Here is a 13052-nt window from a genome sequence, read left to right as displayed (position 1 = left end):
TCTATCTATCTCATATCTATCTATCTATCTCATATCTATCTATCTCATATCTATCTATCTCATATCTATCTATCTCATATCTATCTATCTCATATCTATCTATCTCATATCTATCTATCTCATATTTATCTATCTCATATCTATCTATCTCATATCTATCTATCTATCTCATATCTATCTATCTATCTCATATCTATCTATCTATCTCATATCTATCTATCTATCTCATATCTATCTATCTATCTATCTATCTATCTATCTATCTATCTATCTATCTATCTATCTATCTATCTATCTATCTATCTATCTATCTATCTATCTATCTATCTATCTATCTATCTATCTCTCTCATATCTATATAAAATTTTTATGTCTTTTTTCTACTCTACCCACAGATTCTTTCTGTCAGTAGAATATAGGGGCCACTTTTTTTGAGTGATTAGAGGGGTTATTATTATTATTATTATTTTATTATTTTACCTTTCCAAACAAAGATCTTGTCGCCACCATATAGGAGGAAACATCCCTCTGTCAGCAGCATGGACATGGAAAATGGGCTTTCTTCTGAAACTGTAGTTATCTCCATGGATCCGCTTTCATCTGAAATCTGTAATATAAGTGACATATAATTAATAAATATATTATTTATAATAATGTTTGGGGATCGGAAACAGAGGTCTATTTTTGCTTGAGGTGCACTATTTTACTAGTATCTTTTTCCTGCAAAAAGAGCGTGGAAATGGAGTTGTCAGATCTCCGTTCGTTCCCAGTCTAGTAAAAAACAGGAGCAGGGGTTGTCTAGTTTAGAAAACCCATTTACCTCCACACTATTCAGTAATTCTGGGGTAATAGAGGGGGTCCCCTATCAGGATCCTCACCTCTTGCCCAGAGTGGAGAGCGGTTACATAGAGCGTCTCTCTCTCTGGAGGACTAGTCCTGTATTACACAGACAACACATTTATAGATATGAATGGACACTGTGTAATGCTTCATTTCCCCTGAGGTGGCGCTGCAGTGAAAGTGAACACTTACTGCCAAGTTTGCCTACAGATTACAGCTGAACACTGGGGGTCCCAGCAGTGGGAACCCTTGTGATTTACTTGGTATCAAGGGACCCCTCTAAAATCTAGAGATTTTCCAAAGTGAACAGCCCCTTTAAATAGAAAGGCTCAGCAGACTTTACCACACACAAAAGAGCCTGCAATTTCTGTTGGAAAAGCATGAGCTCAAGTCTGACAACTCCATTCCCACGCCTTTGTTGCAGGTGAGGAAGGCAGATATCTGGAAGCTTCCAAAGGTCTCTTCCTTTCACAACCACTGAGGAATGGGATGGGGTAATGAGGAAGTTTCTACACAAAATTAATCACCAGATAGTCGGGTATTGCAGCAAATATGCTTCCTTATTGCACGAGGAACAGTTTTTGGTTTAGAACTTAGGGTATGTGCACACGACAACGCCAAATACGTCTGAAATTACGGAGCTGTTTTCAGGAGAAAACAGCTCCTGAATTTCAGATGTTTTTACAAGTACTCGCGTTTTTCGCTGCGTCTATTACGGACGTAATTGGAGCTGGTTTTCATTGGAGTCAATGAAAATCGGCTCCAATTACGTCCCAAGAAGTGTCATGCACTTCTTTGACGCGGGCGTCTTTTGACAGCGACGCGTAAAATGACAGCTCGTCTGAACAGAACATCGTAAGACCCATTGCAAGCAATGGGCAGATGTTTGCCGACGTATTGGAGCCGTCTTTTCAGGCGTAATTCGAGGCGTAAAACGCCCCCATTACGTCTGAAAAGAGGTCGTGTGAACATACCCTTAGTCTTGCAATTTTATCACTGGGGAAAGTTGTAGTCAGTCACTTGTATCCCCTGCATATGAAGCCCTATAATGGGATAGATTTACCACCACAGCTTTAAAAGTGATTGCAAAAGCGTACATTGCCTCCAATACAAGTAAAATAAAAAAAATGCAGCAACTTGCAGATTTTTTACATTCAGCTCCTTGGCAGATGTATGTGTCTCCATGGTTACAGACTACAAACAAACCCTCAGTGTAGTCTGATTGTAACGTTCGTGGTCGCTGACCACGATCTCCTTCCATCCAGTCGACGCCCTTCTCTCCAGAGATGTCTGCACATGCGGCCGTCCTGTTCCGCAGTGACCACCAGGGTGCGCTCGCGAGCTCAGTCCAGACTTGAGAAGCCAAAGCGCACGCATGTGGGTAATTGAGCTGATTGCTCCCTGGGCTATAAGAAGGTCCCAGCCCCATGCTTCCATGCCTAAGCGTTGTTTTTTGTATCCTAGTTTGTCTTGCAAATGGCCTCCTAGTGTTTTCCAGTTCCTGTATCCTGTGTCCTGTATCCCGTACTATCCTGTTCCAGTGCCGTGTTGTGCTGTAGCCGTGCTGTGCTGTACCTACGCCTGTCCTGCTGCTCCACGCCTGACGTCTACCTGCATGCCTAGTCCCAGCCGAGCCTGCCTTGCTACTGTCCGAGCTGCCACAGGTACTTTATACGAACTGTGACCTGCACCCTGTTGGCCAGCTGCCATACCGCCAAGGCGGTACGGCCCACTGGGTCCACGAACCCTGCGTGACACTGATCTTGTAATCATGTCATTACCTCTGCCTCCTCTTTTTGCAAAGCTGCAGACACTAGAAGACGAGGCAGAGGGAAGAAAGTAACACATGACTGCACGATCAGACTACACACAGGGTTTGTAGTCTGTAACCATGAAGACACATACAACTGCATAGCAGTTATATACACAAGACAGTAGAAGGGTGTGAGTCACAGATGCCTCCTTTTTGCTTGCCAGAGATCCCCCACTAGAGTGCCTGCCACAGATTCTCCCACCAGAGTGCCTGCAACAGGGAGGGCGCTGGCATGACTCTATGCAGGATGCCCACGAGGGGTGTGGAGTATGGTGGCAATAAAGATGCACCGTGTGCCCTATGGATATAGGAAAGAGGAGAGCTCTGGAGTACTAGGAGGGTCCATGCATTACATGGGCATCACCGGCAGTCAGATCCTAAGTGACCGGCTTATCATTGGGGTTGGGACATTAGGAAGTATTTCCCATTGACCGTCTGAAATGTTGGGAGTTATCCTGATCCTATATAACATACTTTCATCTTACCATGTGCAACTTTGCCTTCGCTCTGTTCGTCACATCAGCAGCTTGGTCCGTGTCTTCATCTCCTTCAGGTAACTTAGGCTTTGGACCTAAGATCTTTAAAAAATATAAGATGCGGGATAAGATTCCCCAACCTGTGGCTCACCAGCTCTTGCAAAACCACAACTCCTCATCTCCTCATGACAAGAGTTGTAGTTTTGTAACATCTGGAGAGACACAAACTGGAGAACACTACTGTAGGTCATTGGAGACAGGGCACAGTGCAGAGGATATGGTGGATACACGTGGGGGAGAGACAATAAAAAGCAGCACAGCATTACTTATCTTATCTGATACTGTAGTCACATCTAGAGCTGCATTTAACATTCTGCTGACTGCCACTTGGAGTCTGTCAGCATTGTGGTGACAGACACGCCCACTAAGAGCTTAGCAGTGCACTGTGAGAGATTTCCACATGGGATTACTGTCTAGTGGTGGAAACACTACATCTTCCACAATGCACCACTACTAGATCTTGTCCTTTATTGCCAATGAACCAGCAGGGGACTATGCACAATTGTATGTTTTCTGAAATATTCTATTTCCTCATTAGTTCCTAAAGCATACGGCATATAGTCCTCCCTAATAGTCCTCCCTAATAGTCCTCCCTAAGGCTGGGTTCACACGTGGCGGAATTTCACTTGAATTCCGCTGCGGACACTCCGCAGCGTTAATCCGCAGCGGAGCCGTTTGTCCATTGACTTCCACTTAAATTTAGAAGTGTTCGTTTAGACGATGCGTAAAATTCCGCTGCGGAGCATAGGCTGCGGAGCGGAATTTGGTGTCCGCAGCATGCTCTGTCTGTTGCGGAGCAGTGGCGGACTGGTTGCGGACTCATGGCAGAATTTCTCCATTGACTTCAATGGAGATTCTAAGTTCCGCAATGAAGTCCGCAGCTGTCATGCACATGTTATGTGTGCTGCGGATGCGTCTTGCTTTTTTAACATGACATTTCTTCATTCTGGCTGGACCCATGTATTTCTAGGTCTACAGCCAGACTGAGGAAGTCAATGGGGCTCCCGGAATTACGGGAGCGTTGCTAGGAGACGTCAGTAAATAGTCACTGTCCAGGGTGCTGAAAGAGTTAAGCGATCGGCAGTACCTGTTTCTGCACCCTGGACAGTGACTACCGATCACAATATACAGCAACCTGTAAAAAAATAGAAGTTCATACTTACCGAGAACTCCCTGCTTCTGTCTCCAGTCCGGCTTCCCAGGATGACGTTTCAGTCTAAGTGACGGCTGCAGCCAATCACAGGCCAATCACAGGCTGCAGCGGTCACATGGACTGCCGCGTCATCCAGGGAGGTCGGGCTGGATGCCGAAAGAGCGACGCGTCACCAAGACAACGGCTGGTAAGTATGAAATTCTTTTACTTTCACTAGGGAAAGTGCTGTCCCTTCTCTCTATCCTGCACTGATACAGAGAAGGGAAGCACTTTTACCGCAGTCCGCAGCAGCTAGTCCGCATCAATTTACTGCACATTTTGGGCAGATCCGCAGCCGTAATCCGCAACCCGGATTAGGTGCGGCATTGATGCGGACAGTTGCGGAGGAAATCCGCCACGTGGGGGCATGCCCTAAGGGTATGTTGACACGATTAACAAAATACGTCTGAAAATACGGAGCTGTTTTCAAGGGAAAACGGCTCCTGATTTTCAGACTTTTTTGAGCAACTCCCGTTTTTCGCTGTGTTTTCTACGGCCGTTTTCAACAGAGTCTATGAGAAAACGGCTCCAAAAACGTCCCAAGAAGTGTCCTGCACTTCTTTTGACGAGCCGTCATTTTACGCTGCGTATTTTGACAGCGACGCGTAAAATGACAGCTCGTCGGCACAGAACATCGTAAGACCCATTGCAAGCAGTGGGCAGATGTTTGCCGACGTATTGGAGCCGTCTTTTCAGGCGTAATTCGAGGCGTAAAACGCCTCCATTACGTCTGAAAATAGGTCGTGTGCACATACCCTAATAGTCCTCTTAGCCAGGGCTGGAAGACTGCATGGCCAAAAGGGACACAATGTCTCCAACTTCTACATGAATGCCCAGTCATGACCAGACCCTGTTATTTGGATGCTGTGTGGTAATCAGATGTGGGCGCTTTATGGTTTTATGTGGGCACTGTATGGGGCAAGAAGAAAGGGGGCTTTCAAATTATGCTTTGCCTAGGGACAATGAAGAATATTTAGATACCAGGTTTTAGATATGTGAAAGAGATAGATAGATAGATAGATAGATAGATAGATAGATAGATAGATAGATAGATAGATAGATAGATAGATAGATAGATAGATAGATAGATAGATAGATATATAGAATTTGAAACATAGATTGATAGACATAGTTAATGTGTCCCAGAATGCAAATCACCAGAGTAAGCACTGTGCAGTCACTAAGCAACCAGCTAATGAGATTTCAACTCTGTAGCCAGCAGAATTTGAAATGCAGCTCTGGAGTAAAAGGCCCTGTGCACATCACATATACCTCTGAAAAAAGGCTCTGACATATGCCACTTTATGGGCATACAGTGGCATAGGTTGACAATGGACTCACATGTTAAAAAATCAAAAAGTCTACTGTGCGGTATACTTTTTTGCGGGATGCCTCTGCATTGAAACACTGCTTTCCTAAACAGTAAAGAAAAAAAGGTATACCAATATATACCTCCCCGACGGAGACCAAACGGACACTCTTGTGACCTCCGTCAGGTGAATGGAGCCCTATGTATACATGTAGTGTATATGAAGGAAACCTTTCCTCGCGTATACACCAAACGTAGTTCTTAAACGTCATGTGTACAGAGCCCAATACAGACTCAGGATCGGTAAAAGATAAGTAATGCAGCGAGGGAGAATTGTGGAGCAAATTGCGGCAAAATAGTGGAGTACATGACATGCAACAAATTTATTGTGTTTTCATGCCTCCCTCGACAATTTTGAAAAGTATTGGGTGTGGCTTAAAGGAACGCAGAATTGATTACCGATGGGTGTCTTTTTCTTGGTCCACAATACTGATGTAAAGTACGACAGCCATGTGGTAGTGTAAGGAGGAGGAAAAGGTCCTACATGCACCATTTTCATAAATTTGGTGCGATTTGCGCCATTTTCACCATCACGTAAAATGATGGATTTTTCTGCATAACTGATAAATCTCCCGCATTGTATTTTGCATTCTCATATCAGTAGCCACAGTAATACAGCCTTAGTCCACAATATGGCGGCTCCAGTAAGGCGCACATTTTTCTGCCGTTACCATAATGAGTTCGTGGGGCTCCTTTTCATCTTCTACCACCGTTAGTTTCGCTCTGCCTTGTCTTTCGTTGTTACGAATGCCGATGGCGAGCTGTGCGGCTTTGGTGCGCTCAAACTTGTTGCATTTCTCTCCGCACCATTGGTAAATGTCCTAAGGAAAACATTAAACATGATAAATAGTGAAGTACCAAGAAACACAACATCCTTGAGATGTCCAGGATTTTTTCCAAAAACAGCGCCATTCTAGTCCATGGACTATGTGTGATATTACATCTCAGCCCTTCACTTGAATGCTGCAATACTAGACATAGCCACATGGGCAAGAGGGTCGCTGTTTCTAGGAGGAAAAAAAAGGCAGAACCTTTTAGCTAGGAATATAAAGGAATAAAAGAAAATAAAGCAAAAAAGAGTAAGAAATCAATGGGTGTCCATCACATAGGAATCTTGCAGTCCTGCCCTGAGATCTTCTGGACATAGCTCTTGGGATTAGTAAACGGGGGAGGGGGTGAAAAAGTGGGAGACTCTCGTCCTTTGTTGCCCCCAGATACCCAGCCCTTTGGTCATATGCCCGGTAGTCCTTCCTTTAGCTACAATGATGCATTTTTGCGATCTGAATTCCATGCTTCCCATCATACAGTTAAACAATTAAATTCTGGCTACCAGCAGCTGCCACTAGGCGGAGCTCATTAGCTACAGATTTATACAGCTCACATTAAACTGAACCTGGGGGTGGCAGCAAGCAAAAATATTTGTTTAAATGTAATATTATGATGGAAGCAAAGGATTTTGGATTTTGGAACTCCATATCGAAAGAGAAAAACCGAGCCCTGACCCCATAAAATACATATTATATGCTGCGGGCTCTTCTACTGCTCTGGGCTATCGGGCAGTGACCTATTGATTAAATGGTCAATCAAGAATCACTATTAGCTCCCACTATACAGTCCGGTGCATTGGGATTGATGGGACTGTGTATTGCAAAAAGGACACAATTTTTGTCAGCTGGTCTTGGCCAATCAGCATTGGTTTGGGGTGGGGGAATCAACGGGGCTCAAAAGTGGGTGCTACCAATGCTTACATGTTTTCTCCTTTCCGTTACTGTATTTTGACCTCCCTATATAGACCATTTGTGTAAAAATAGTAGGATTATTCTAGAAGGACATCCCGAATACCTTTCTAAAAGTTCATAAACCCATAAATATTATTAATTTACATATTTTATAACACCTTGAAGCCATTGTAGGAACTGATGGAATTCTTTCTTCAAGCAACAAGGAAATAATGGCAAATTTAGTTTAGTGTATCGTATCTTGTGTGAAGTATTTATTGCAAAGTGCAATTTTTATAACATCTGTTATCAGGGGTATTATGAAATGTGTTCGATCTAATATCTTTGTCCCCAATAAAACAATACAAGAGTCAAATGCTACAAATTAATGGATTAGGGTTAATATGCAACCACGAGAGATCCGAGAGACACTGTAGTCAAAGAAATACTGCAACAAACCCCATGTGGTGTTCCACCAAGTTACCAAGGAGGTAAAAAATAGTAACAGGGTGTCTATGCCAAGTTCCTGATTCAGTCCTTGGAATTTCAAGGAAGCAACCAGACTTTAGTGTGAACTTTGGTGTTGGTGGAAGCTCTTAAGAATCGTGAGGATGGGAAGCGAAACGATCAAGAAGATCCCAAACTAAGTCAAGATGAACCTTCTCCAATGGACAATTTGAGAAGGTACAGAGGATTGTAGAAGACAAGAGTTGAAGAGAGTTGATGGAGAGTAGATGACCACCATCAAGATGGAGACAATTATGGAAATCCTGACATTGAGAAGCCTGAAGATATAACCAGAATACCAGACAATGTAGCCAAAACCAACTAACGGCACCATTTATGGGCCTCAAATGAGCCTGAAGACCCAAAAAGTAGACCGGACAATCTGAGGAAACACCATGTCTTCTCCTGGACGCAAAACTAACTTGAAGGCTTCACAGTCCCTTGCTTAAAAAGGTTGTCCAGGATGTAACTTGTGGCTTCTCTCTTTAAGATGGGGACTAAAGACCTGGCACCTCCATCAACGTAGCTTGACTGGCACTGTAGCTCTTTTGAATGGGGCTGAGCTGCAGTATCTGACACTGCTGCATGGATAAAACCAGTGTTGTGTTGGGTAACTGGTGCACTATCATCTCTCGGGACCTCTACTTTCTGCTGATCAATAGGGGTACGATAGGACAGGTGCCACCAATCACGCATGGATGAACCATCTTGAAATACCCCTTCAGTGATCTAATAGGTTTTTGAGAAAGTCCAATGCATTTTGGAAGACCACCCCGATGGATCTGTGAACCCCATAACTATATAACGCTAAAGAATCACCCCCCATCAATGCTTTAACTGGAAAAAAGATAGTTTGCATCACTTTATACTGTCTCCTACACGGTACTGCCCTAGACTTGTGTAGGTCGACTCATTCCCTGTCTCTCCTGGCTGGGTGAAAACCACTAAGACATTTTGTTGACATTTGTGGTTGTTACACTTTCCGCCATCCCTCGACTGTAGCACAGGGTGGACACGACTGCACAATATATAGTATAAATTAAAGGTGGAGCAGAAAAACTTATAATTTAGAGTAAGCTGCTTGGGAAAAAGCAGTTTCTTTACTTACAGCACCAACATCGATGATGAAACAGTCTCCAGTATTAAAGCTTGACCAACTAAACGGAACTTCTGTAGCTCGAACGACTCTTCTTCCTTTAATGTGTAGAAGTCGTCGTGCAGAGAGGTCATTAGTAACCACATGTGTGAAACCAGAGGCCACTCCACCAGCCTGAGGAAGAATATGTGATTATCTCTAGTCTTACAAATATGTCCGTATCCATGAAGCACAAGATTATAGTAGTTATATTCCTGTACATAGGGGGCAGTATTGTAGTAGTTATATTCTTGTATATAGGGGGCAGTAATATAGTAGTTATATTCCTGTACATAGGGGGCAGTATTATAGTAGTTATATTCTTGTATATAGGGGGCAGTATTATAGTAGTTATATTTTTGTATATAGGGGCAGTATTATAGTAGTTATATTCTTGTATATAGGAGCAGTATTATATTAGTTATATTCTTGTATATAGGGGGCAGTATTCTAGTAGTTATATTCTTGTATATAGGGGGCAGTATTATAGTAGTTATATTCGTGTATATAGGTGGTAGTATTATAGTGGTTATATTTTTGTATATAGGAGCAGTATTATAGTAGTTATATTCTTGTATGTAGGGGCAGTATTATAGTAGTTATATTCTTGTACATAGGGGGCAGTATTATAGTAGTTATATTCTTGTATATAGGGGGCAGTATTATAGTAGTTATATTATTGTATATAGGGGCAGTATTATAGTAGTTATATTCTTGTATATAGGGGCAGTATTATAGTAGTTACATTTTTGTATATAGGTGGCAGTATTATAGTAGTTATATTTTTGTATATAGGGGCAGTATTATAGTAGTTATATTCTTGTATATAGGAGCAGTATTATATTAGTTATATTCTTGTATATAGGGGGCAGTATTCTAGTAGTTATATTCTTGTATATAGGGGGCAGTATTATAGTAGTTATATTCTTGTATATAGGTGGTAGTATTATAGTAGTTATATTTTTGTATATAGGAGCAGTATTATAGTAGTTATATTCTTGTATGTAGGGGCAGTATTATAGTAGTTATATTCTTGTATATGGCGGCAGTATTTTAGTAGTTATATTCTTGTATATAGGGGCAGTATTATAGTAGTTATATTCTTGTATATAGGGGCAGTATTATAGTAGTTATATTCTTGTATATAGGGGTAGTATTATAGTAGTTATATTCTTGTATATAGGGGCAGTATTATAGTAGTTATATTCTTGTATATAGGGGCAATAGTATAGTAGTTATATTCTTGTATATAGGGGCAGTATTATAATAGTTATATTCTTTTATATAGAGGACAGTATTATAGTAGTTATATTCTTGTATATAGGGGCAGTATTATAGTAGTTATATTCTTGTATATAGGGGCAGTATTATAGTAGTTATATTCTTGTATATAGGGGCAGTATTATAGTAGTTATATTCTTGCATATAGGGGCAGTATTATAGTAGTTATATTCTTGTATATAGGGTGTAATGGCAGGGGGTAGGGAGACGGACAAGTGAGCCCTAATCTACCCGCCACTCTGTCCCTGCCTACTTGCAACGACCCGCCCTAGGCGACGGGGTACAACTGGGCGGCGGTCCCTGCGCTCAGTAAGTGCACGACAAACACAACAAACATACAAAGGAACACAAGCAAGAAAAAGGGGTCGTTGCCCACGGCAACACCGTGAGCAACCAGAGTGGTGAACGAGCCGAGTCAAGCCAGGAGTGTGCGAGGTACAAAACGAAAAGCAGAAGAGTAGTCGGTAAGCCAGGGTCTGTATGGAGCAGGATCAAAAATAGCAGGAGCTGTAGCTGGGCCAGGAAACCACAAGGAAAGAATCGCAAGCACCGAGGGACAGGAAGTGCAGGCTTAAATAGACCGAGGGCGGGAGCTAGCTGAGTCTGGCCAGGTTACGATAGGTTCTCCCACTCCTAAGCCTGCCAGCCTGAATGGTGGAAGCAGGAGTCAGTCTCAGGGATGTATTCTCAGGTGCTGACTGATTAGTTCTGGGAGTTAACCCCGAAGTTGTGCCTGGCAGATCCTTTACATAGGGGCAGTATTATAGTAGTTATATTATTGTACATAGGAGCAGTATTATAGTAGTTATATTCTTGGTTATAGGGGCAGTATTATAGTAGTTATATTCTTGTATATAGGAGGCAGTATTATAGTAGTTATATTCTTGTATATAGGAGGCAGTGTTATAGTAGTTATATTCTTGTACAATTGGGGTAGTATTAGTGTAGTTATATTCTTGTATATAGGGGGCAGTATTATATCAGTTATATTCTTGTATATAGGAGGCAGTATTATAGTAGTTATATTCTTGTATATAGGGGCAGTATTATAGTAGTTATATTCTTGTATATAGGGGCAGTATTATAGTAGTTATATTATTGTACATAGGGGGCAGTATTATAGTAGTTATATTCTTGTATATAGGGGGCAGTATTATAGTAGTTGTTTTCTTGTATACAGGGGGCAGTATTGTAGTAGTTATATTCTTGTATATAGGGGCAGTATTATAGTAGTTATATTCTTGTATATAGGGGCAGTATTATAGTAGTTATATTCTTGTATATAGGGGCAGTATTATAGTAGTTATATTCTTGTATATAGGGGGCAGTATTATAGTAGTTATATTCTTGTTTATAGGGGCAGTATTATAGTAGTTATATTCTTGTACATAGGAGGCAGTATTAAAGTCGTTATATACTTGTATATAGGGGCAGTATTATAGTAGTTATATTCTTGTATATAGGGGCAGTATTATAGTAGTTATATTCTTGTACATAGGGGGCAGTATTATAGTAGTTATATTCTTGTATACAGGGGGCAGTATTATAGTAGTTATATTCTTGTATATAGGGGGCAGTATTATAGTAGTTATATTCTTGTATATAGGGGGCAGCATTCTAGTAGTTATATTCTTGTATATAGGGGGCAGTATTATAGTAGTTATATTCTTGCTTATAGGGGCAGTATTATGGTAGTTATATTCTTGTACATAGGGGGCAGTATTATAGTAGTTGTATTCTTGTACATAGGGGGCAGTATTATAGTAGTTATATTCTTGTATACAGGGGGCAGTATTATAGTAGTTATATTCTTGTATATAGGGGGGCAGTATTATAGTAGTTATATTCTTGTATATAGGGGCAGCATTCTAGTAGTTATATTCTTTTATATAGGAGCAGTATTATAGTAGTTATATTCTTGTATATAGGGGGCAGTATTATAGTAGTTATATTCTTGTATATAGGGGGCAGTATTATAGTAGTTATATTCTTGTTTATAGGGGCAGTATTATAGTAGTTATATTCTTATATATGGGGAGCAGTATTATAGTAGTTATATTCTTGTACATAGGAGGCAGTATTAAAGTCGTTATATACTTGTATATAGGGGGCAGTATTATACTAGTTATATTCTTGTATATAGGGGCAGTATTATAGTAGTTATATTCTTGTATATAGGGGCAGTATTATAGTAGTTATATTCTTGTACATAGGGGGCAGTATTATAGTAGTTATATTCTTGTATATAGGGGCAGTATTATAGTAGTTATATTCTTGCATATAGGGGCAGTATTATAGTAGTTATATTCTTGTATATAGGAGCAGTATTATAGTAGTTATATTCTTGTATATAGGTGCAGTATTATAGTAGTTATATTCTTGTACATAGGGGGCAGTATTATAGTAGTTATATTCTTGTATATAGGGGCAGTATTATAGTAGTTATATTCTTGCATATAGGGGCAGTATTATAGTAGTTATATTCTTGTATATAGGAGCAGTATTATAGTAGTTATATTCTTGTATATAGGGGCAGTATTATAGTAGTTATATTCTTGTATATAGGAGCAGTATTATAGTAGTTATATTCTTGTATATAGGAGCAGTATTATAGTAGTTATATTCTTGTATATAGTAGCAGTATTATAGTAGTTATATTCT

At 40.8% G+C, this 13052-nt stretch overlaps 1 protein-coding gene across 1 annotated transcript in view; it reads right to left on the bottom strand.

Moving 5' to 3' along the window:
- LOC142653067 (scinderin-like) overlaps window positions 1–13052 on the bottom strand; it is a 71756-nt gene that overhangs the window by 54903 nt on the left and 3801 nt on the right. Inside the window, exons 3-6 of the mRNA XM_075828772.1 lie at window positions 9084–9245; window positions 6422–6571; window positions 3139–3231; window positions 481–607 (exon numbers count right to left, since the gene is read on the bottom strand). Coding sequence (XP_075684887.1) covers window positions 481–607; window positions 3139–3231; window positions 6422–6571; window positions 9084–9245 — 532 coding nt within the window. The remainder of the gene's footprint in view (window positions 1–480; window positions 608–3138; window positions 3232–6421; window positions 6572–9083; window positions 9246–13052) is intronic.

This window comes from Rhinoderma darwinii, chromosome 5 (assembly GCF_050947455.1).
Source record: "Rhinoderma darwinii isolate aRhiDar2 chromosome 5, aRhiDar2.hap1, whole genome shotgun sequence".
Classification (NCBI taxonomy): domain Eukaryota; kingdom Metazoa; phylum Chordata; class Amphibia; order Anura; family Rhinodermatidae; genus Rhinoderma; species Rhinoderma darwinii.
Note: the sequence above shows the minus strand (reverse complement) of the source record. Positions and strands in the feature narration are given on the sequence as shown.